Source organism: Chelonia mydas, chromosome 1 (genome assembly GCF_015237465.2).
Source record: "Chelonia mydas isolate rCheMyd1 chromosome 1, rCheMyd1.pri.v2, whole genome shotgun sequence".
NCBI lineage: Eukaryota > Metazoa > Chordata > Testudines > Cheloniidae > Chelonia > Chelonia mydas.
Window position 1 is genome coordinate 259,610,502 of NC_057849.1, and position 26,383 is coordinate 259,636,884.

The window sequence follows — 26,383 nt, forward strand, 5'->3', positions numbered from 1 at the left end:
ACCAAATGGGTCCACTCAAAGAACCTGGATCAAGTGTGTGATAAAAAGAGCTGGTCAAAAAATGGAATTTCTAGCCCATAGGAAATTCTGAGATTCCAAAATTTGATTTAATCCCAAATTGGGATGAAAAGTTGAAATCTCAGTATTTTTGGAGAAATGAAATATTCTGAAATATTTCAGTTTGATCTTACTGAAATTATACATTTCACTTTTACTTTGTTTTGACTTTCATGTATAATTTATGTCAAAACAGACTTTTGTTATATAATTCATAATATAATAAATTGAAACAAAATTTTGACCTTAATGTTAAGTTTCATTTTCTGTAGAAAATTTCGACAAAATCAATGTTCCCATGAAACATTTTGATTTCATGAAGTCAGCATTTTCTGATGGAAAACTGTTCCCTTGGAAAGTTTTCAACCAGTTCTAGTGATATAGCTATGGAAAAAGGAAATTTTTTTTTTTTTTAAAACATGCACCATGTTCAACATCACTTCCTGAACATTTGTATGGGTGGCTGCAATATTTACCTTCACTTTGGGTTTAGGTGCCAGAATCACCTTCTTCTTTGCCCTAAAGCAGAGGAGAGAGAGAGAGACACACACACACATACAGATCAAGAGAAAAGACAGAGGGTTAGTCATTCTAATTCTAGAAGACAATCATCAGAGCAACAAGTTCACAAGACCACAGAAGACTGTTCCTCCCCCAATCTAAACTGCAAAGATCCCCGAGACAAAAGTTCAGTTAAGGATGGGAGGGAACAAATTGGGGGGGAGGGATAGCTCAGTGGTTTGAGCATTGGCCTGCTAAACTCAGGGTTGTGAGTTCAATCCTTGAGGGGGCCATTTAGGGATCTAGGGCAAAAATTGGGGATTGGTCCTGCTTTGAGCAGGGGGTTGGACTAGATGACCTCCTGAGGTCCCTTCCAACCCTGATATTCTATGATTCTATGATTCTATGAATGGGCAAAAAGGAGGAAGTAGAGATGATATGTAGTGCAATATCATGCTTGTCATGCTTCCCTGTGCCTCCTTAGATACATCTGATATGCTTGCTGACTATTAATTCTGCCTCATAAATACCAAGTTAAAAGAGACTCATTTTGCCCTTTTGAGGCAGAGAATATTTTTATTCCAAATTATAATAGAGACTACACAGTATAATGTGAACTCATATTTCAGCCTATTTCAGTCACAACTGTGTTTGCCTACTTGGTAGCAGCTATAACTTTGTGCAATCTGGAGTGATCTAAGATAGTTATACCCGTAGCTGAATGCCTGTACTGCTCCACAGGTGTGGCAGTTGGGAGAAGTAATTGACCAATGTGCAATCTTCCTCACACGATCAAGGAAACTGTTCCATGCAAATTAGATATACAGTAAAGGTGGCGATTGGTTGAGTTACCACTGATATCACAATGGTCTAGAACTCTTGATGTGGCATAGATACATGCTTTGATGTTACATGAGTTTAGTTGTAAGTCAAAATGACTGAAAACTTGTGAATTGGATGGTAATAGACTGCAAGTCCTAATGATGATTGAACCTGGTGATAATCTGAATAAAAAGAACTCTCAAACATGCTTGTAGCAGTTTCTGTCACTTCATATTGTCACTTTGAAGCCTAATGTCTGAGTCAACCATGAAATCTTATTACATAGATAAAAGTGCTTCATACACCTGCTATTAGATTCGAGAACAACCTATGGCATCTGCGTGCCCTGAATGTTTTCACATCTGTATTTTGTTATCAAATCATACAGCAAAAATAAATATTAAAAAGGACAAAAGAGCAATAAAGACTGAATTTCTGTCTGATTAGCTTATAAAATGGCAAAATGTTGATAATTAACTTTTGGAACTCTGTGATATTATTGAGGCAACCAGTTTAGTAAGATGCAAAAAAGTTTAAACATTTAAATGAATATGAATAGCATCTGCCGTTATACCAGCTCGAACAACAATAAGGGCTAACAATCCTCAGCTGCAAAGTCTGAGGAGTACCATACTCCCACCTGCATCCTCCTCCACACACATACCTTTGCCCTTCCATTTCCTCAAAAGTATTAAATAGTTTAGTGCATTGTACTGTTTTTATGCCCTGCTCTGAAACAGGATACTATACTTGATGGACCATTAGTCTGTTATTTGTAAGATTAACATATAATTTATTTATTTTTGCTTATTACAGGAGTTACACTTTGCTTAGTGCTCAAAGTTATAAATGACTATTCCAGTTCTGTCTGAACTACAATGAGCCCTCACGGACAAGAGAAGCAGTGTTTGAGGGCTAGGGAAGGTAGAGTTTCACTCAAATCAGAGTGGATATCTTCGTAGATGTGTTTTTGTGGAGTGGAGTGAAGAGAGAAAGAGTGAAAGAAATGCCCACATGCTATAATACCTATTTGTCAAGGGTGGTGTGAAGTTTAGGATTCATAAATCACTTTGAAATCCTTGGATGAAAGGCGTCATACCAGTATTAATATCTGTTTCAGCTGTTTAACCACTCCACACTTGAATTACGCAAACCACAGTGCCTCAAGAACACCAAAGTGGTAGGTCAGAGAGTTAAATCATTAAAAGACAAAATCCCATTGTATTCTAAAGCTCCTCAAGCAAAACAAACAAACAGCAGGAGGTAGAAGCAGTGAAAATAAGCCAGAATCGGTCTGAACTCCTAAGGAATAGAGCAACACACAAGGCTCGCCACAGCTACCCAGACAACTGAAGCACAAGGAAGGGATACCAGCAGGTGCCAGCTTTGTACTCACGGAGCAGAAGTGAGATGATTGTGAACACTTCGGCTTTCTTTAAAGAGCATCCTGAAAGAGAGGGAGGGGGAAAGAGAAAGACATACAGTGATTCTACATGAGCAACTATGACATGGTTACTAGCAACTCATCTACTACTGGATTTTCAGATAGGCCATTTGTTTATCTGCCCCCTAAGCACGAAGCAAGCAATTTAATTGTACGGTTGTCTTGGTATAGTTAAAAACAAACAGTCAACCATGAACGGAAGAATGCTGCAAAACAGATTATAATTCACATTCAATATAGATAACTACTGAGCTGGCAGAAAGCAACGTAGACAAATATTACCTTCAATGGGATAGAAGTATTGTATTTTAAAATGTCCCCCTCCCCTTGCCAAGGCTCTCAGTGCAACATACAACCAAAAAATCCCATCAATATTTCAACACATTGTAATGGGGTAACACCATGGTCCTTGATTTAAATTAATTTTTGGCACTGCAAGGGTCTACACACCATAGTTTCCTTACCATGGGGGAAGAGGAAAGCAGAATCCAAAAGACATGCTAGCTCCCAAACATCTCAGCATCATGTACAGAATACCAAAAAATTGCTACTCACAATTACATCACTTAGGCTGCTTCGACATGGTCAAAAATTCACCAATGGAGTCAACAAGTACAGCTCTACCAATGAGAGCAACAGTGGATGTTTTAATGTAGATAGGGTTCAGGTGTTATTACCTTGTCATCAGATCCTACTCTGAGATGGGTTGAACAACATGGTGGTAAAAATGCCTACATGCTGTCTATACTAGAACTTCCACTGTTGCTACCATTGATGGAGCTGCATCAGCGGTGAATTACAGTCCCTCCTCCTTCCCGTCCCGTCCCCCCAGGCAAGGCATTTACACTAGGACAACGAAGCATTCTTTTGCACGGCTTCTATCAGGCAACTCACCCACCATTTCACCTAATCCTCAACAGCTGTCTAGAGCTGTGTGTGTAGAGGCACACCACAGCAGAAAAACATGTTTCCTAGTATATATGAAGCATTGTAGCATGAGGCAGGTCCAAGAGCAGATCATCATACATCCCATAAGAAAACTCAAATCCCATACAAAAAACTCTCCCAAGTGTCTTTTCATTACAACTCCAAACCCCTTCCCTTCCTCAATTCCATTGTTAATTCTTTTGACTCCATTCTCTCGGCTGCTCTCTGAGTCCTACACTCCCTTTTACTTCCATCAATTTTACCAATCTTCAACCTGTCTCACATCCCATCTACTGTTCCTGTTCCCAAGCCACTGAACGCCTATAAAGAAAATCCAGGGAGAATATGAACGTCCTCTTCTACAAGTTTGTTTTGTTCTGCTTAATTACTACTATCTTATTCAAACAGTTTTATCTCTCCTCAATCTCCTCCCTGTGCCCTTTCTTTACCTTAAGATCCCTTCCTCAACTGAGACACACCAACCACCATCAACCTGGAATCTGGGGTGGAAATTACAATGTTCTCAAGACGCAAAGTAATGGGTCTATATTAAAGGAACTGAAATTAGAGGCAATGCTCAAATGACAGGGCAGCATAAATTCTAAAGCAAAAAATGAACTGGAAATATTGAATTTTCTCAGCAACACAACAGCTATGCCAGTACGCTCAGCAAAAGCTAACTGCAAAATCCCCTCCAAGAAAGTTGAAAGCCTCACAACAATTAAAAAAACCACTTTCTCCACCCCCCACCCACAACATACAATGGGGGCAGGGGTGGTGGGGTTTCCAGATGAAGAAAAAAAGCTATCAGTAAACTGAATGTTTATCAAGCATATTTTACATTCATATAATGCCTTTCATCCTGAAGGATCCCAAAGCACTTCATCTATACACATGCACACCAATGAAATATAACTCCTGTGGGGGAGTAAGGCAGATGGCATATAAACACAGCACATCACATGACAGTGGGAGGGGATAGGGGAGCGGTGACAGGTTTTGGCCAATGACACTGGGGCAACCTACTAACCAAATGCCAGGAGATCTTTAGTGTCCAGGCAGAATAGACGAGACATTGATTTGAATGTTTCTTCTGACAGTCTCCCTGAATGCAGTAAACTACAGGGAATTCAATGTATTATTTAGTTCATAAGAGCAAAGAACTGAGCTGAACCTGTCATTCCACAGAATCTAGATATTTCAGACCTCTTGTTTATATCCTCAAACCATTCTCATCTGGAATGTTACATGCTTATCCATCTATCCATGATTCAACATAAAGTGCCTCATTAATTTTCAGTTTATATAGTTCCTGCTGTTGAACAAACACCAATCCAAAGCCAAAAAATGGTATAAATAATGGAACATACCAAGCATAATTACAAACACATCAAATAGGTAGGCTGGTTAATAAAAGAGATACTCCACATGTTAACTGCTAATTGCTTATTTACACCACAGTATATGGTTTGTTAGAGGTCATCTTCACCATTGTCAGAACCCTCCCTCCCCCCACTTCTTCCTTCCCATGTACACCTTTAGTTTAAAAGGTTCCATGGACAGCTTTCTGAATATAAAGGACTACAAAGTACTCTCCTTGGAGTCTGCTGATGCCCATTCTTACTTAAAGAAAAAAGTTTCTGTAAAAAGTTATATTGAAGTTTCTTCCTCTTCCTAGTCACTATGTACAGCCTTGCCAATACTCCAGAAATTGTACAGATAGATATTTATCTTCCAGGGCAGTAGCAAATTGCACAATTTTATCTCCTACACAGCTGAATCAAATTTTTGTTGGCACAAATTTGTTTACTATACCCATTAGAATATACTATAGCTTGACTGCTGACCAGTCCATCAGATGTAGTAAAAAGTCTCCTGCCAGCATCACCCCAAAACCTTATTTGCATGCACCCTTCTCTCCCCCTAAAATTATATTTTATAGCTCAATTAACTGAAATGCAAGCCAATCAGAATGTTATGCATCAAAAATGGTACAACATTCAAAAGTCAAGCTGTCACACCAGTATGAATCACACATAATAATGATCAAGTCTACATCAGTTATTCTGTCTCTTATAATGTCACTGCAATGGAACATGCGTCACAAGATCAATTTCTCCTGCTTTGCCTTAGCTTCTCTGTTCCACGGACTGGTAAGTATAGCATGCAACTGGAAGTGAAGAGACTTAAGTTCTCTTCTTGTCTCTTTCACTGGCTTGCTGCAAAACCTTTGGCAAGTCACTTAGCATTTCTGTGCCTCAGTTTCCCCATAATAAAATATGGACATTGCCTATTTCATAAGGGTGCTTATTAATGTTTAGAAAACAGATTTTTGGACAGAAATACAAGTGCATTCCCATAAGGACAGCCAGTCTTTGGATCTTGTCTATTTTGGGTATTTGGTCATCTTGCTGAACTGCATTACAACCTCACATTTCAGTGAAGGAGCTATGCCACACCAGAGTATTTTCATTCCTCTACGGCCCCTCAGACTGATGGACTGTCTCCTGCTAACTGGTGTAAAGAAATGCTCAATTTTCCCTTATAGGAGTGTTGGAAGAAATCGATCAGCTCAGCAACTGCTATTACCATCTGTGTTAACTGGCTTTAGACTGCTTTACTTATATAAACTTGGCTGCCTCTTGTGCTCAGAGACCACCATGGTTCCATCTGTGGGAGCTGAAACAGCTGGGGGCAGAGATTAGAGATGATGGCAGGGAAGCATCCTGAAGTCAGATTATTTCCTGTACAAGGAATTCATGGGGTATACATAAAAGACAGGACTGAACAAAAATGATCTTTATCCTCAGAGACAGACACACCATGAACTCTTGTGTCTAGTTAGTGGTTCCTACAGTCAAGTATGCTATGTTCTTTGTAGATAGGACTGGCTTCAGGCTGGTCTTTCTGTATTCTCTGATTGCACCATTTCTTCCTGTCTCAGAGTAGCAGCCGTGTTAGTCTGTATTCACAAAAAGAAAAGGAATACTTGTGGCATCTTAGAGACTAACAAATTTATTTGAGCATAAGCTTTCGTGAGCTACAGCTCACTTCATCGGATGCATTTTCCACTGACTGCATCCGATGAAGTGAGCTGTAGCTCACGAAAGCTTATGCTCAAATAAATTTGTTAGTCTCTAAGGTGCCACAAGTACTCCATTTTTTCCTGTGTACATGTAGGGAAGCTAGAGATACCTGTGGTCTTCTGGACTCCTTAAGACTCACCATTGAGAACTATGACCATCATTCAACCTGGCTGGCTATAGCAAATGGTCTGAATATGGTACCATCATCAACAAAATGCTTAATTATGGATGCTGGTCACCCTCAAACACATGGAGGCCCACCCCCTCCTCAAAAAGGTACCATTTGATGCTGGAGTAACTGTCAACCACCCAATCTGATTTGTCCATTTTGGCTATTGAGAAAACAGCCATTCAGGTTTATAGGTAAACTTAAAATTAACAACAACCTGGGTAGATTGGTCCATTCTTTTTCTGGAATTGAAACCATGATGGAGAGTATTCTGCTGGTTTTAGAGCAGGGTCAGATGGGCATGCTGGACCTCTCAGCAATTTTGATATGACTGAAAAGTAGGCTGTTTGGTGACTAAATCTTTGTTGATGTGTTCTAAAACTACCCAGGAGTGGGTGCAGGTCATATTTAATAGTGATGGAAAACTGTCATGTTTGATTTGATAGGACACATCCGTGATGTATATCACATATCTTCCACATTTTTCAGTATACATGAGCTCTCTTGGTGAAATAGCCTCAAAATGCAGGATACAATTGTGTCAGCATGTGGATATATAATTATGTATGTCTTTCTCTGTAGACTCAGCAAGCTATTTTTCTGTCACATAATTACCAGATGGATATATAAAACTGCTTAGTCCTTAACTCTGATAAAACAGAAATCTTGTTGTTGGGAAGAAGTAATTGAGATGAGATGACTCTTCTCCTATGTAGCCCCACTTGTTGAGACCACTCATCTGGAGGTAGTAAGATTAAAAATCTTGAAGACACTTTTCACATATTCATCGCATCGAAAGCCATATGTCAGAAGTGGTACAATGTTTTCAGTAGCAAAGTTTGCACAGGTTTCGCTTTAATTTATCCTAGGATGACCTTGCAACAGCACTCCGGTACTTCATTTTCCTCACCAATAATCTCTCCTGACCCTCTCTTACCTAAACTGTTGTCCTGTGTCTTGTCTATCTTAGACCGTAAACACTCCTGGACAGGGCATGTGCTTCATTGTTTGTAGAGTCAGATATATTTACAGCAGTATATAAATAATAAACACATTAATAATAGTAATAATAGACAGGTTTCAGAGTAGCAGCCGTGTTAGTCTGTATCCGCAAAAAGAAAAGGAGTACTTGTGGCACCTTAGAGACTAACAAATTTATTTGAGCATAAGCTTTCGTGAGCTACAGCTCACTTCATCGGATGCATTTTCCACTGACTGCATCCGATGAAGTGAGCTGTAGCTCACGAAAGCTTATGCTCAAATAAATTTGTTAGTCTCTAAGGTGCCACAAGTCCTCCTTTTCTTTTTTCTTTTTTTTAGTAATAATAGACATACCCATGTGAACATGAAAGTTTTTATCCATTAGCACATTTACTCACTAATTTAAGAAAATCATTACACCCTCCCTTGTATTCTTTACATTGGCTGCTTATGCAATGGTAGACAAGTTATAATAGGGGTGCGCAAACTTTTTGGCCCAAGGGCCACATCGAGGTTGCAAAACTATATGGAGGGCCGGGCAGGGAACGCTGTGTCTCCCCAAACAGTCTAGCCCCCACCCCCTATCCGCCCCCTCCCACTTTCCACCCCCTGACTGCCCCCCCCCCTCAGAACTCCCGACCCATCCAACCCCCCCTGCTCCTTGTCCCCTGACTGCCCCAACCCCTATCCACACCCCCACCCTCTGACAGGTCCCCTGGGACTCCCACGCCTATCCAATGCCCCCTTCTCCCTGACTGCCCTGCCCCCTGTCCACACCCTTGCCCCCTAATGAGCCCCCTGGGACTCCCACGCTTACCCAGGCCCCCTGTTCCCCATTCCCTGACTGCTCCCCGCTCCCTTACCATGCTGGAGCCAGCCACGCCGCCGTGCTGCACGGCAGGAGCGGCGGGCCAGAGCACCGGTGGTGCAACGTGCTGAGGCTGCGGGGGAGGGGTACAGCGGGGGAGGGGCCGGGGACTAGCCTCCCCAGCTGGGAGCTCAGGGGCCGGGCAAGACGGTCCCACAGGCTGGATGTGGCCCGCGGGTTTTCCCACCTCTGGGTTATAAGCTTGTTAGTTGGTTGGTTATTTTTTTCAGTCATAAGTAGTGTTGGCTTTTGGCTACACTCAGGACCTCCTTGAGTCTCAGATCATCACCCGAACTCTGACACCATCCACCTTTTAGAACTCCAACTATTATGTTTAAGCATGGCAGAATTCATATTTTAAAATAATTTTGATGGATAATATTGATGTTTACTTTTAAGCTTTTTACAAATATTTTTATCAATATTCACAGTTGCAGAAAGTATGGGGTGGGGTGTCAGTTATTTAACGAGAGTAAATGATGAGATTCAAAGGGTTAAAGCATTATCAATGTTAAAACAAATTGTCAACATCACATGTCAAAATATACAAAGTAAATATACTTAAATCAACAAAACATATATGTTTTTATTTTTCACTTGCTAGTCCATTTGTAATAAGCCTAATTCTGAAATCTAAATAACTGGATTTTAACTCTAAAAAGTTCTCATGCAGCATTTTTCTTACTTTTCCGATCGTAAATTTTCATCATCTATGGAAATATTTTTCATTTTCTGTATGTATGGCGAAATCAACATTTATTGACAAAAATCTTATCCTTCCAAGACTAGTTATGTCTTAGAATTCGCAGGCAATTATGCCTTTTCTGCGATGGGCCCTAAAGTATGGAATTTACTCACCTCTTTACCATCTGACTCTGTTCATCTCTTTCTATTTTTAGAGAACACCATAGGACTTTATTTCAAACTTGCATTTTAGCCTCATTATTACCATCCCTCCTACTTTTCCCTTCTGCATTGTCCTTAGTTCACTGGTTTATCTGAATTTTAACAAGATTAAGAAATTGTTGTACTTTGGATGATGTGCAATGACATAAGTAAAGTGCCTTAGCAGGGGACAGTTTAGAAACAAAGTACAAAGGATTATTAATAAAATGTTCTGTGCACTCTCGCTATGAGAGCACTGACCTATTAAAACCATAATCTAGTCACACATTAAATTGGTCAGAGATTACACAGACAGCACTACTTCCTATATCACCTTAACCATCACAGGAGAAGTCTCCCCAGCAATCACCCCATAATTTCCTGTATATCTCCAAAAAGATGTGCCTTGGACCATGCTCTGAAGGTTAGTAAACTCAATCTCTGGCAGACCAACAGAGAGAATAACTCTCCACTAAAAGCACTCTTCTGTATTTACACAGAATCTTGAGGGCTGGAAGAAACAAATTAATTTGTAAAATCTGTCAATCTTCCTACAACTCTGTTCCAATTCAACTGGCACAGTTTAAAGCACAGCTGGTAACTTTACATGACCTTCACTACTTTAACAAGGTAATGCGAAAGATGCCTGCCAGCCACCCTTTAAAGTGACAATGTCATGTAGTATGGCACAATATTTAAGTATATTTAGAAGAGATTTACAGAACATAATTGAAATATTTTTAGGAACATTTCATTTCAATTAGGAGATGCGTTACCAAAACATTCCCCTTAAGGGAACCTAAATATTATAGCATCATGTTAGTATAAAAGAGCGAAGGAGAAAACCTGAAGTAGCTACATTGTTCAAACCAGGTGAAATGCAAAAAAATAAACTGCATCAGTGATGAACATTAGATGTTTTTAAATTTTCAGTTTCAATGACATAAAATGTTATCAGTAATAGGATATATACAGTATTTTAAAATTATGACAGTGTCCCTTTACACAACTGTCTGTAGAAGCATGTCACCCTAAGTGAGACTCAAGAAGCTGTTACACGGTGGCAATCAGAGATACTAAGCAAGTATCTTACCTAGCCTGCATCCAGCCTTTAGGCCAGAGTGGTTTCACCTCTGTCTCCATAAAGGTCTTGAGGTAATCCTCAGGAGACTGACTTCTATTTGGCTCTAGCTCATAGCATCCCAGCTTGATCTTGACAAGGTTACACAACAAAGCCCTGTTAAGAAAGAGAGAAGCCAGGCATGAACCATACAATGGACTGCAAAAGTCAATTTGAACACTCAGCAGAAAGAGACTGAGGAATGGAAGAGTTGTTGCCATGTAATGGGCTGTTCAGTGCACTCTGTGAAAAGAGCTCATGAGTCTCAGTCCACTTTTGTAGGAAAGATGCTAATGTAAAAGACAACCATTGTAACTGGCATTGATGACCCACCTCTCCACTTCCCTCTTAATTTCCTCCAGGCTTTATGACTAAGGCTACGTTTTAGTCCCGGATATTTTGAGTAAAAGTCATGGACAGGTCACAGGCAGTAAAACTTTCACGGCCCGTGACCTGTCCATGACTTGTACTATATACCCCTAACTAAAACTTGGGCCAGGGTGCTGCAGCGGGTGCTGGGGGAGGGTAGTCCAGGACCACCACAGGTGCTGGGGGGGGGAGGGGGGGGGAGGGGAGGGCGGGCAGCACACACCCTGGGAACCCTGCTGGTGCCAAGAGGAAAGGGTTGGTGGGGCTGGCAGGCTCCCTACCTGGCTCCGTGCAGCTCCCTGGAAGCAGCCAGCCTGTCCCTGCAGCTCATAGGGGGAGGGAAGGCCGGGAGGGGCTCCACACGCTGGCCCTGCCACGAGCTCTGGCTCTGCAGCTCCCACTGGCTGGGGACCGCAGTCAGTGGGAGCTGCAGGGGTGGTGCCTGCAGACAGGGGCGGTGCCTGCAGACAGGGGCGGTGCACAAAGCCCCCTGACCCCTCCGCCTAGGAGCTGCAGGGACATGCCGGCAGCTTCCAGGGAGCCCCCACAAAGTAAGTGCCACCCTGCACCCCAACCCTCTGCCCCAGCCCTGAGCCCCCTCCCACACCTAAACTGCTGCTGCTGGGGGTGGAGGGACCGCAGTAGCCCAAGATTACCCCAACAGCAGCTGGTGCAACTGGCCCAGGGGCTGCCTGATCTGCTGAGGCAACCCCGGAGTGCCACTGCAGAAGTCATGGTCTCCGTGACAGATATGCAGCCTGACTTATGACTGACTCCCTCTGTGCCCTCCAATTCTTGATATGTCCTCTTTTATATGGCATTCCCATGTCTGGAACGCTCTCCCTCACCTGGTCTGTCATGGCTCCAATTTCTTCTTAGAACAGAGGATGCCTAAAAGCTCTATTGATACACCGTATTCCACATCACAGTACGTTATTTATTGAGACCACAAGCTCATTTGCGCAGGGACCTTACCTTGTCTTTTTACTGTCACTGAAGCACCTGACACTGAGCTATACCAGAAAAATTGCCTTTTTAGGCCTTGGTGGACAGAATGAATGAATGGGACAAAAACTGAACTCCCTTCTTGACCCTACAGGTAGTCTCTCTAGGTCAGCTTGTGAAATATTGGCCATAGATGTAGATGGGCAAAGACCTCATCAGTGTCCAAGAGCTGCAAATCCAGCACTTTTCACTAGTGCTAGTTTCTGCTCTGAAGTGAATTTAAGTCTTGCCTAGACTGGGAAATTTTTACCTTTTTAAATACTGATTTAGTGAAATCCATTTGCTAAAAAAACCAAACAATTTTCAGTAACTGTTAAATTTCCTGGAGTAGACAAGTCATCATTATGTCAGGTGAGGTTCTGTGCTGTCCAGAATCTCAACAGTGCTATGTGATGCGGCCCACCCCCAACACATCCTCTTATATTAAAGTTTTTAAGGTAAATCCTTGGGATGCAGCTTTTCAACTGTCTTCTGAAATTCCTACATCAGGGATATCCTCCCTTTGGCTGGATATAGGATTTTACGCATGGCCTTTTATACTGCTCCAGCATTTTTATGTGGTATAAAGAGACTAGAGTGGGGATTCAGGTCCCCCACCACTCAAGTTTCAGAAACAGAGCTGCATGGGAAACTGAGATGCCTTCCTTCATACCTATCTTTTTTTATAAAGCCATATTGCACCTGTCCCTTTCCAAATCTCTATCAAGTCTGTTTCTGACTGGGATTGTTTACTAGATGGTGCTGTGGCTCAGTGTCCACACAGGCACATTAAAAAACTTGTGCAAGGTGAAAAAGGGGAATGTTATGTCACACCTCACTGTATCATCCCAGTGGAATTTCTTTCTTGGCCCAATAATCCTCTTTCCTGGCTTCTCATCATCATCTTCCTCTGACCCATTTTTCTCTCGTTCATCTTCTGCTTGCAATCTAGAACAAATTTTTTGTGAGAGAATTAGCACTTAAAGACACAGACACATGGTGTATTCCCCTAAGAAAGGCACGAATTCTCTCTTACCAGGCTGTAAAAATAGGGGCGCAGCCCTCAGGTTCTCATTATACCGTTCCCAAAGAGGCAAACATTTGACCCTCCCACTCCATCTCTCCATGTGACTCGCACAACCTCTGGCTGCCAGGGCAAGTTGTGTAGACTCCTTCAGGCCTGCTCACTGTCAGTCTAGTGCTGTGAATGTGATGACAGATGGAGGATTGGTCCTGCTTTGACCAGGGGGTTGGACTAGATGACCTCCTGAGGTCCCTTCTAACCCTGATATTCTATGATTCTAGTCTATGATTCTATGATGCTCACCAGTCAATTCTTACTCCTATACCCAACCCCAAGCCCAAATCAGTTTCCCTCATGCAGTGAAGAGATAGGAGTTTTAATAATCAGGACAAAAATAATCAAGAACATAAAAAAATACATCTCAATTCCATCTTCTTCTTGTTTCCCACTCTTTATATGTTACAGCCTCCTTTTCCTCCTGTCCTTAAGATCTTACCTCAAAGTCACTTAATGGGACTTCTTTTCAGAGTTAGTTGATAGTGTTACTTAATTAGCTGAAGGAATCAAAGAGTACTTTGCACTGTCCCAATTTCCCTTTACACCCCTATATGCATATGGTCTGAGTACACTGCCTTTGCAGCATTTATACCCCAGAATTGAGAAACATGGAAATTTAACCCATGTTTCCTGTATGAATCCCCTGGCCAAATACATATATCCCGACTTCAAAAGTACGCACTTTGCATTCTTGGCTTGATTGCGAGCCTGACAGTCCTCCTGATACTTGAATAGTTGTTCAGGCATGACATTGCTGACAGCCAGTCTCAGCTTTTGCAGCGGATCCCTCAAACGGTCATCCTGGGAAGAGGCAACAATACGAAAGTAACCTTGGTACCTGCACTGCAAAGGACATACCCAAGATGTTTTATGCGCTGCTGCTCAGAGACTGCAATCAGACCTTAAGAGTGATTTCTAATCAATATTCCCATCAAAACATATGGAAACTTTAGAAACAGTTCAAGCAATACCTGCTTATTGGTAGTAACAAAAAAGCATGGGAAATTCCAACATGGTTCTCTAAAATGGCACTGAACTACCACACTATGGTTAACAATGATACAAAACAATGGTATACTGTTTAATTGCTAATAGAGCTGAGATGTTCTTGAAACCGAAAGACCAAAAAAAAGGCAAATATCTAGAAAGAAAAACATTTCTATCTTTATGCATTTCTCACAGCATTACTTCTTGGTCTCTTCAGATGACCCTTTTTACCAAAAAGGGGCTAAAAGTGTTTGATAGAAAAGAAAGAAAAATGGACTGAAGTGGGTACCAACACTTGCCAGTAAGTAATTTAAAATTAAAGTGGCCAAAAATTCCCAGTTGTATACAAGCCATTCGGGCAATATGCAAGACTGCCAAATTTTGAGGAATGATCATCTTCATAGCAAAAGATCTCCAGCAAATGTTAAGCTAATATTATATTATGCACCTACCATTTTCCCTGCTCTTAATTATTTTATGCCTGGCCACTGCAACCATTTGCCGAGAATGGCTTTAACAACATTCCTACAACCAGCAAGAGGACGTTTTAGCATGCAACATGTGGCATTTATCTACTCATCCTCCCACCCCCGGCCCCTCCTTCATACCACACAGGTGATAAGCCATCTACCTCCATGAACACTTCCAGGTCCTGAACAAGGCTTGGTCCTGAGCTCTTCCACCACCAACTCTAATTACTCACACAAGTAGCAATGCATTAAACAGACCACCAGGGCAGCTCTACTATTCAATCATAGATCACAAAATACCTTAATTTACTCATCTTCACAGGGAAAATATACACACCCATATTTAAAAGCAAAGCAACTGTGAAAATGGAGCACGAAAATCACCTGACAGTCATAATAAGTACAAAAGGGGGTTAAACTAGACGATTCTTGTAGTCCCTTCTAACCCTATGATTCTATGAAAGCAGCATATTTAGACTCACAAAAAGGGTTAAATTGGCTCACCTCCTATTATGATAATGGCTTATTTGCATGGAATTTTGTACAATCAGGTACCAAATTTTTTTGTCCATTCATTGTGTATTATTAACTGTGTAATCTACCATTAGAGCAGAGCTAGACACCAGGCACAGCCACAACCTTCTTGACTTCTGATCTCATCTAACCTTCAAGATGAAGCAGTTCCATCGCCAAAAAGGTCCTGAAATAATACCTGGAAAACTAGCTTTGCCTTCATTCTCTCACACCCTGCCCTTACTGTTACATACTGACTCCTGCAGAAGCCACTCTCTCTCCCCCTTTTACCTGGACATTGAGGTGTAATTTCTTCAGACGCTTTATCAGTGTGTCCTTATTGCATGGCACAAAAGCCTCAAGATGGGAGTACACGTTGTGACGGACGATAGGACTTATCTCCTGTAACTGCAGCTCAATACTGACAGAAACAAACAAAGAGATAGCTAACTAGTGAGGCACTCCTGGGTGAGGATGGAAACTGTGCAGAAACCTAAGGCGCTTTGCATACATCACATACTCTAGTTATGCATACAAACACACATCAAGGGTGGAGTGTTTTTCTATAGGTGTGTCAGTAAGACTAATTTTTGCAGAGAGATTAAAGTCCATTAGCTAACAATGAGAGTACATTCAGAAAAATATGCTAATCTAATAAATATTACCCTGGCAATACTAAACATGGTTTTGTATACCATTCAAATTTGCAATTACTATGCCAATTTCATGCCATGAATGAGTCAACTGTGGCTGTTACATTTATTCAGAAATAATCTGACATTTTCTAAAATATTTCTTTTTAACCTACACTATGATCATATAAGGACCGCACCCCCCCCCATACAAAATCACCTTCCCACACCAGACACTGGGCTGCAAAGATTAGAGAATTAGAATGGGCTAGGTTTTTCCTTCTTAATAAAATCTGAAATTATTCATTTTATGAAATCATGGGACTGTCGGGAAGTGATATGCAAACTTCCACAGAACTATGCTAATGAACTCAAGGCCAAGGGCACTGAAAAATATTTTACTCTGGATAAACCATACAGATGCATCTCTGTATTGGAACTTGTCACCAGTACAGATCTTCAGCTGGTCACTAACTGGCTGAGATTAACTTGTCTTCCCCACTTGTTTAGTTTCCTTTTCTAAGGTCTTTGTAGGAGTAATTTAAAGATAACATCCCAAAACATACAGAACTGAAGAGGTGAACACTTACTCCAGCAGAATATTGTTCATATCCTGCGTGAAGAATTTCTTCCTGCCTTCTTCATCAAACAGCTTGGCAGCCTAGAAGGAGAGCAATAAAAGTACCAAGAAATTTATAGCACATTTTACCCTAAAGATCTTTACAGACTTAAATGATATACAAACTACCTTTATGGCCATATATCACCCGGCCCTGAAATACACCCACCATAACAGTGTAATACAAAACCACTACATGACTATTTAGAATAGCAAGTGAAGAATATTACTATATCCAGTTGAAACTGCAGGAGAAGTGCAAATAGGCAAAACAATCATTCAATTTAGACTGTGGCCAGGTCTCTGGGGTTAGTACCCCATTCTTGCTAAAAGTGCGAAAGGACCTTTCAATGAAAAGTTATTAGGTCCTTTGTTTTAATGTCTCCTCCAAAAGATACCACCAGCAATGATATCCTCCCCCCATAAAAAAAATAAAATAAAATCATACTGAGTCAGTGGTTCACTGTTCACTTGAAGGGAAAAACACGACTCGATAAATTATACCAACAGTGAAATCCCTCATCTCAGTTCATTAAGGATTCTCTTCCTCCCCAGGATTACTGGTTCCTGCTGCAAATCCACTGCCTTCCTGAGCCCTGGTCTACACTAGGACTTTAGGTCGAATTTAGCAGCGTTAAATCGATGTAAACCTGCACCTGTCCACACGATGAAGCCCTTTATTTCGACTTAAAGGGCTCTTAAAATCGATTTCCTTACTCCACCCGTGACAAGTGGATTAGTGCTTAAATCGGCCTTGCCAGGTCGAATTTGGGGTACTGTGGACACAATTCGACGGTATTGGCCTCCGGGAGCTATCCCAGAGTGCTCCATTGTGACCGCTCTGGACAGCGCTCTCAACTCAGATGCACTGGCCAAGTAGACAGGAAAAGAACCGCGAACTTTTGAATCTCATTTCCTGTTTGACCAGCGTGGCAAGCTGCAGGTGACCATGCAGAGCTCATCAGCAGAGGTGACCATGATGGAGTCCCAGAATCGCAAAAGAGCTCCAGCATGGACTGAACGGGAGGTACGGGATCTGATCGCTGTATGGGGAGAGGAATCCGTGCTATCAGAACTCCGTTCCAGTTTTCGAAATGCCAAAACCTTTGTCAAAATCTCCCAGGGCATGAAGGACAGAGGCCATAACAGGGACCCGAAGCAGTGCCACGTGAAACTTAAGGAGCTGAGGCAAGCCTACCAGAAAACCAGAGAGGCGAACGGCCGCTCTGGGTCAGAGCCCCAAACATGCCGCTTCTATGATGAGCTGCATGCCATTTTAGGGGGTTCAGCCACCACTACCCCAGCCGTGTTGTTTGACTCCTTCAATGGAGATGGAGGCAACACGGAAGCAGGTTTTGGGGACAAAGAAGATGATGATGATGATGAGGAGGTTGTAGATAGCTCACAGCAAACAAGAGGAGAAACCGGTTTTCCCGACAGCCAGGAACTGTTTCTCACCCTGGACCTGGAGCCAGTACCCCCCGAACCCATCCAAGGCTGCCTCCTGGACCCGGCAGGCGGAGAAGGGACCTCCGGTGAGTGTACCTTTTAAAATACTATACATGGTTTAAAAGCAAGCATGTGAAAGGATTAATTTGCCCTGGCATTCGCGGCTCTCCTGGATGTACTCCCAAAGCCTTTGCAAAAGGTTTCTGGGGAGGGCAGCCTTATTGCGTCCTTCATGGTAGGACACTTTACCACTCCAGGCCAGTAACATGTACTCGGAAATCATTGTACAACAAAGCATTGCAGTGTATGTTTGCTGGCGTTCAAACATCCGTTCTTTATCTCTCTGTGTTATCCTCAGGAGAGTGAGATATCATTCATGGTCACCTGGTTGAAATAGGGTGCTTTTCTTCAGGGGACACTCAGAGGAGCCCGTTCCTGCTGGGCTGTTTGCCTGTGGCTGAACAGAAATGTTCCCCGCTGTTAGCCACGGGGAGGGGGGAGGGTTGAGGGGGTAGCACGCGGTGGGGGGAGGCAAAATGCGACCTTGGAACGAAAGCACATGTGCTATGTATGTAATGTTAACAGCAAGGTTTACCCTGAAAGAGTGTAGCCACTGTTTTATAAAATGTGTCTTTTTAAATACCGCTGTCCCTTTTTTTTTCTCCACCAGCTGCATGTGTTTCAATGATCACAGGATCTTCTCCTTCCCAGAGGCTAGTGAAGATTAGAAAGAAAAAAAACGCACTCGTGATGAAATGTTCTCCGAGCTCATGCTGTCCTCCCACACTGACAGAGCACAGACGAATGCGTGGAGGCAATAATGTCAGAGTGCAGGAAAGCACAAAAATGACCAGGAGGAGAGGTGGTGGGCTGAAGAGAGTAAGTGGCGGGCTGAAGAGAGTAAGTGGCGGGCTGAAGACAGGGCTGAAGCTCAAATGTGGCGGCAGCATGATGAGAGGAGGCAGGATTCAATGCTGAGGCTGCTGGAGGATCAAACCAGTATGATCCAGTGTATGGCTGAGCTGCAGCAAAGGCAGCTGGAGCACAGACTGCCACTACAGCCCCTGTGTAACCAACCGCCCTCCTCCCCAAGTTCGATAGCCTCCACACCCAGACGCCCAAGAACGCGGTGGGGGGGCCACCGGCCAGCCAGCCACTCTGCCACAGAGGATTGCCGAAAAAAAAAGAAGGCTGTCATTCAATACATTTTAAAGTTGTAAACTTTTAAAGTGCTGTGTGGCATTTTCCTTCCCTCCTCCACCACCCCTCCTGGGCTACTTTGGTAGTCATCCCCCTATTTGTGTGATGAATGAATAAAGAATGCATGAATGTGAAGCAACAATGACTTTATTGCCTCTGCAAGCGGTGATCGAAGGGAAGAGGGGAGGGTGGTTAGCTTACAGGGAAGTAGAGTGAACCAAGGGGTGGGGGGTTTCATCAAGGAGAAACAAAGAACTTTCACATCGTAGCCTGGCCAGTCATGAAACTGGTTTTCAAAGCTTCTCTGATGCGTACCGCGCCCTCCTGTGCTCTTCTAACCGCCCTGGTGTCTGGCTGCGCGTAACCAGCAGCCAGGCGATTGCCTCAACCTCCCACCCCGCCATAAACGTCTCCCCCTTACTCTCACAGATATTGTGGAGCGCACAGCAAGCAGTAATAACAGTGGGAATATTGGTTTCGCTGAGCGAGTGAGTAAACTGCGCCAGCGCACCTTTAAACATCCAAATGCACATTCTACCACCATTCTGCACTTGCTCAGCCTGTAGTTGAACAGCTCCTGACTACTGTCCAGGCTGCCTGTGTACGGCTTCATGAGCCATGGCATTAAGGGGTAGGTTGGGTCCCCAAGGATAACTATAGGCATTTCAACATCCCCAACGGTTATTTTCTGGTCTGGGAATAAAGTCCCTTCCTGCAGCTTTTGAAACAGACCAGAGTTCCTGAAGATGCGAGCGTCATGTATCTTTCCCGGCCATCCCACGTTGATGTTGGTGAAACGTCCCTTGTGATCCACCAGAGCTTGCAGCTCTATTGAAAAATACCCCTTGCGGTCTATGTACTCGCAGGCTTGGTGCTCCGGTGCCAAGATAGGGATATGGGTTCCGTCTATGGCCCCACCACAGTTAGGGAATCCCATTGCAGCAAAGCCATCCACTATGACCTGCACATTTCCCAGGGTCACTACCCTTGATATCAGCAGATCTTTGATTGCGTGGGCTACTTGCATCACAGCAGCCCCCACAGTAGATTTGCCATTCCAAATTGATTCCCAACTGACCGATAGGTGTCTGGCATTGCAAGCTTCCACAGGGCTATCGCCACTCGCTTCTCAACTGTGAGGGCTGCTCTCATCTTGGTATTCATGCGCTTCAGGGCAGGGGAAAGCAAGTCACAAAGTTCCATGGAAGTGTCCTTACGCATGCAAAAGTTTTGCAGCCACTGGGAATCATCCCAGACCTGCAACACTATGCGGTCCCACCAGTCTGTGCTTGTTTCCCAAGCCCAGAATCGGCGTTCCACAGCATGAACCTGCCCCATTAGCACCATGATGCATGCATTGCCAGGGCCCATGCTTTCAGAGAAATCTGTGTCCATGTCCTGATCACTCACGCGACCGCGCTGACGTCGCCTCCTCGCCCGGTATTGCTCTGCCAGGTTCTGGTGCTGCATATACTGCTGGATAATGCGTGTGGCATTTAATGTGCTCCTAATTGCCAAAGTGAGCTGAGCGGCCTCCATGCTTGCCTTGGTATGGCGTCTGCACAGAAAAAAGGCGCGGAAGATTGTCTGCCGTTGCTCTGACGGAGGGAGGGGCGACTGACGACATGGCTTACAGGGTTGGCTTACAGGGAATTAAAATCAACAAAGGGGGTGGCTTTACATCAATGAGTATTTCAGGCATGACTTCACGGAGGGTTCCAATAAGAAATGGTGCACCTAAGTTATTGTTCTTATTGGAACAAGCAGGTTGGTCTGGCCTCTGATTGATGCATGGCTAGATTTACCTCGCTGCACCTTCTCTGTGATTGACTGCAGTGTGACCTAGAGGAATGAGTCCCCTAGACGGGGGAGAGGGGGAAGCAAATGAGTACAAAACAAATGTGGTCTATTTCTTGTTTTGATCCACTCCATCTATCTTTTACATCTTTGGCTGGCAGCAGACGGTGCAGAAGAACTGCAAGCCATCCACATCTCATGGCTGCTCGGCAGAGGACGGTGCAGTAGGACTGCTAGCCATCCTCATCTCTTGCCTGCCTGGCAGAAGATGGTACAATAGGACTGCTAGCAATCCGTATCGCCTGCCTGCTCACCATAAGATGGTTCAATAGGACTGACTGCAGGACTAAAGAGAATGACTCGATCAAGTCACTCCAACTTTAGTCCCTGCGCCCATGTCTGCCCAGGCGCTCCTGATCGACCTCACACAGGCGACCAGGAGCACCTCGGATATGACGATGACGGCTACCAGTCCTATTGCACCGTCTGCTGCCACAAGGCAAAGGGTTGCTGCTGCTGTGTAGCAATGCAGTACCGCGTCTGCCAGCACCCAGGAGACATACGGTGACAGTGAGCTGAGCGGGCTCCGTGCTTGCTGTGGTATGGCGTCTGCACAGGTAACTCAGGAAAAAAGGCGCGAAACGATTGTCTGCCCTTGCTTTCACGGAGGGAGGGAGGGAAGGGGGGACTGACGATATGTACCCAGAACCACCCGCAACAATGTTTTAGCCCCATCCGGCATTGGGACCTCAACCCAGAATTCCAATGGGCAGCGGAGACTGCGGGAACTGTGGGATAGCTACCCACAGTGCAACACTCCGGAAGTCGACTCTAGCGTCGGTACTGTGGAAGCACTCCGCCGAGTTAATGTACTTCATGCACTTAGAGCATTTTCTGTGGGGGGACACACACTCGAATATATAAAACAGATTTCTAAAAAACCGAATTCTATAAATTCGACCTAATTTCGTAGTGTAGACATACCCTAAGGGGACCTATCTCCACTGCTCCTGATGGAACCCCTGTGAAGGAACCATGCAGACAGGAGCCACATCCACATCCTCCTCTACGGTGCTGTCCAGTGTTCTCTCCAGCTTTGGTTTTGTGGAGTGGAGATCCTATCTGTGCTCCCTCCTGCTGTTCCTGTATCTTCCTATTCCTAGCCCTATGGGGAGTGGGAGGGAAGATGGCCTTGCTCCTACTCCTTCCCATTGATCTCAGTCTACACTGAAATTGAAGGTGTGATTGGCAGCTCTGGTAGGCATAGCTAGATTAAAGCTAACGTGGGTAAGAGACTAAAAATATGAGTGAAGATAGTGGCATGGGCTTTATCACAGGCTGTACAAGCTGGCCTGGAGACCCTGGGTACCTACGTTGCTAACCCATGCTGCTGTATCTTCACTACTATTTTTAGCACATTAGGCCACTGAAAAGGGTGTGCTTGTGAATGCCTGGAGCATTGTGCAAGTGTGATATTCTAATATGTGAGTCTACAGATAATGTGATAATCACACAGCAGTGCAATTGACTATATAGAGAATGTCAAATTTTTAAAAAATGAAAAATGTTCTCCAATCTATTTCAACAGTCAATGTGTTATTCTGACAATAGCAATTAAATTGCAGACAGATGATGTCTTGAGCTGACAATGTTCCTTTAATACTGAAATACCTGTTCTCATTCTTTTGTAACAGACACATGTATGTTTGAAAGTGAAATAGTTGATTGTTGGGATAGTGCATTTTGTACTGCATAAGAAAATAGTAGTTTAATATTCAATAATAAATCATTAAAAAAAGCTTTTTGTGTTATATGTTTTGTCCTTCAATCATGCACAGACAAGCCTATAATAGCAAAGTAGTTTAAGTGCTGGACTGTGTTCACTGCTTTCTTATTGTAGAGTCTGGAAATCTGGCATTGTATCTGTATCTATTTTTGAAACCCTGAAGCATTTGTTTTGTAAAAGACTATTAAGAAACATTCATAAACTTTACAAGAACTCTCCTTATAACGTTGCCACAGGACAGTGGATTTAATAGCAAGCATTTCAACCCCAGTGTGTCTTTAAAAGGGTTAATTTTTGTGAAGTGGATTCCATACTAAATCATCTCATTCCTTTTGACAGCCACATTGCTATGGTGTTTTTCCTCCCCCACCCTAACCTCACTCTCAGATATTTTGTATTCATTTCTCTTGCATCATTTTTAGCCTCGTATCAGAACACCTGCTGAAAAAGATTAGTTAGGGTGGTGAGAGGAGTTGAACTGACCAAGAATAACTGAAGTACTGTAATGACCCTCGGAGCCTGTTCCCCAGAAGACAGTACGTGCTTGAAAAGAACATCCCCAAACATAAAGGTTCAAAGGTGATCTCAGCACTGTAGGTCTGCCAAATGGCACACATGGTAGTTTTCCATTGAAGAGATAAACATTTAGAGATTTGGATACATTTTATCACATAGATTTCTTTAGGATAATACTCAACTGTTGACTTGTAAGGATTATATGGTATTTGGACAACTACTCTCACAGTAGAAAAAGTCATCCTGCAGTCTCCCTATTAGACTGCTTCCCGGTAGACTTCTTTCTGTTCTATAAAGCACTAGAATTACTGGGAAATTAAATATTACTTGTCTCACAACAGTGGAGGTAGCAGTATGTGAGGGGGAAGGAATTACCTGATTTTTTTTGTTTTTTTAAACAAATTTGGGAATTTACTTTTACTTTAAAAAAAAATGAAATGTTTAGTAGGAGCATGTCCTAATTTAAATGAATGTCATGGTTTTAAAAGATATTACACCTATGTTAACATCACTGTCTGCAGCCAATGTGATCCATAGCTGACCAGACTAGATAACTCATACTCCTACAATCTGAGTATTTATGAAAAGATGACTCAGCAAGAACTATTTAGCCTGTTAAAAATCTTCAGTTGATGGCTTTTTGAACTACATTTAAAAAAAGCTGTCATGTAAAACAAATAATTTAATAAACCCACTCATTTTTAAACTGACCACCAGCTCTTCTCCCCATCCTACAAACTTGTGCAAAAAACCCTAGTAACAACAGAGAAAACTCTTACAAAACTGCAACCACCTTAAAAAAAACAACTTTAAATATAGTCTGTGGGAACCATTTTCCTTTGTGCCTTTTAAAATGTTTTTTCTTTCACTGATAATGTTTAAACAAGGGGACCACATTTCACTGTATACCAAGGAAGCATCTTTCTTCAAATCAAATCACAACACAGTTTTCTTTCCCAAACATTTACTCAACTGATGTCCAGGCCACCTCCTATTCTTATAGGACAGACTTGCTTTCCTAAGAAGTTACCACACTATTCAGAAAAACACCACAATGATCAACTGCTGAAGGATGAGACTGTGTGAGTTATTTTGAAAAGCCTTCTCCAGACCAGCTGGGTAATGTGGTACACAGTGAAATGGAGGGTCAATTTGGGGCAGATCATCACCACATACTGGATCCGGACTGTGTTTATTTCTAGTTGTATTCTGTCAGGAGGCTTTGACTAAGTCACATAATGAAGCCTAGCAAAACGTGGCATAAAAATGTACTAGGCTAGACACAATACTCACTTTTACCATGATGATTATGAATATTTTAATCACTCATTAAAAAAAAAAAAAGTATTAACCAATTACCCTAGACCAACTTAGAGTTTTGTAAACTTATGTACAGAAAAAGGGAAGGAAGTGAAGGATCCTCAGAAAAAAAATCATTTCTCCAAGCACCAGTTAAGAAACTCCAACACATTTGGGGAAAACGGTAAATTTAAGAGAGACTTTCAGGTAATATTTGATCTAAAAATTAGAATTTAGTAAAAACAAGCTTTTTCAAAACTTAAAGTCCAATAGAAAGGATTGCATTTTTGTATCTTAGATGGAAACGTTTCTAAATAAAACATTTCTCTCTAATTTCTGCGTCCCAAACATTGCAAAGTTCTGTTAGCATAGGAGAACTTGGACAAGTAATGGACTAGAAAGAAGTGATTACTAACCTGTTCCATAATTGTTGTTCTTCAAGATGTGTACTCCTGCTGGAATTCTGTGCCACTGCACAATGCAGAATGTGCACAGAATTAATGTTCCCCACAGAATTTGAGGTTTCCCCCCAGCACGGTCGCCTAGGGCTGACAGCAAAAACCCTGGGTCACCCGGAGGTGACAAAGGGAGCATGATTATATCGTGTTATTTTGACAAACAAAAGTATGCAGAATTTTGCAGAATTTTAAAATACTGTGTGCATAATTTTTAATTTTGGAGCGCAGAATTAACCCAGGAGTAGATGTGTTGTACATGTCCATTGCACCTTCAGGTGTGTGCATCCCCAAGTGCACTGTTGTTGGAGATTTTTCCCTCAGTGGTATCCACTGGGTTGGCCTATGCACCCCCTGCCGCTCTGGGTGGTGGTATACCCAACCCTCTTCAGTTCCTTCTTACCGAAGAGACTTCAATATAGAGGGGAAGGAGTCGGGCCATGGAACGGACATGTGCAACACATATCGAAGAAGAGGTTACTCGCCTTGTGCAATACCTGCAGTTCTTCAAGATGTGCGTCCCTACGGTTGCTCTATGTTAAGAGGCGCATGTGCACCTAAGCCCTTGATTGGAGATTTTCAGCTAGTAGTGTCCATTTGGCCTGCACATGCGCCCTAGGCCTCCTCATGCCAGACACCAAGGCTATATGGGGTGCGCAGGCAATCCACCCTCAATTTCTTTTCTATCCCAGTGTCCCCTAGGGAACAGTCCTAAGGGAAGGGGAAGGACAGAGGGTAGTGGAGCATCAGTGGGGAGGCCAGCTTGAAAAAAACCCCGCAGTTAATGCACAAGGTGAATAACCGCTTCTTCCTTGTATAGTGTCCCTATGAGTGCTCTACTTTCCGAGGGGATACTGCTCAGAAGTCACCTGGAGGAGGGAGCTTTGGAACAGAGTCCATAACTGATGATAATACTGCAGAACTAAGTATCACATCATATCTGAGGGCATGGATATGGGTATACTGTTTTGTACATGTGTATTTGGAAGCTCTCTCTCTCTCAGAAATTGGTTCCCCCCCACCCCACCCCCCCCTTTTTTTTTAGGTAATACCACAGATGTTGCCTGAGATCTGATTGAACGTGCTATCATCCTAAGGTGGGGGAGAGGAAATTGGACATCTGTGGAAATGCAATGAGATATCCATTCTGACAGAGTATGATAGAAAATCCCATGGACCTATCCACGGTGGAGATGAAGAGCCTGGGGTACCTTCCAGAATTGTCAGGTCCTATCTAAATAGAAGGACAAAGCTCTAATATCCATGGTATGGAAAGATTCCTGCAGATAACTATGAGATTTTGGAAAAAATACTGGTAGATGGATGGATGAAGATGGAAATATGACAGAACTTTTGGTAAGAATTC

At 42.9% G+C, this 26,383-nt stretch overlaps 1 protein-coding gene across 4 annotated transcripts in view; it reads right to left on the bottom strand.

Moving 5' to 3' along the window:
• UBN2 (ubinuclein 2) overlaps nucleotides 1-26,383 on the bottom strand; it is a 108,361-nt gene that overhangs the window by 27,408 nt on the left and 54,570 nt on the right. For all 4 annotated transcript variants that reach the window (XM_037883211.2, XM_043544539.1, XM_043544533.1 and 1 more), the window contains exons 7-13: nucleotides 16,487-16,557; nucleotides 15,556-15,685; nucleotides 13,977-14,095; nucleotides 13,048-13,161; nucleotides 10,834-10,977; nucleotides 2,777-2,827; nucleotides 534-576 (exon numbers count right to left, since the gene is read on the bottom strand). In XM_037883211.2, the coding sequence (XP_037739139.1) occupies nucleotides 534-576; nucleotides 2,777-2,827; nucleotides 10,834-10,977; nucleotides 13,048-13,161; nucleotides 13,977-14,095; nucleotides 15,556-15,685; nucleotides 16,487-16,557 (672 nt within the window). The remainder of the gene's footprint in view (nucleotides 1-533; nucleotides 577-2,776; nucleotides 2,828-10,833; nucleotides 10,978-13,047; nucleotides 13,162-13,976; nucleotides 14,096-15,555; nucleotides 15,686-16,486; nucleotides 16,558-26,383) is intronic.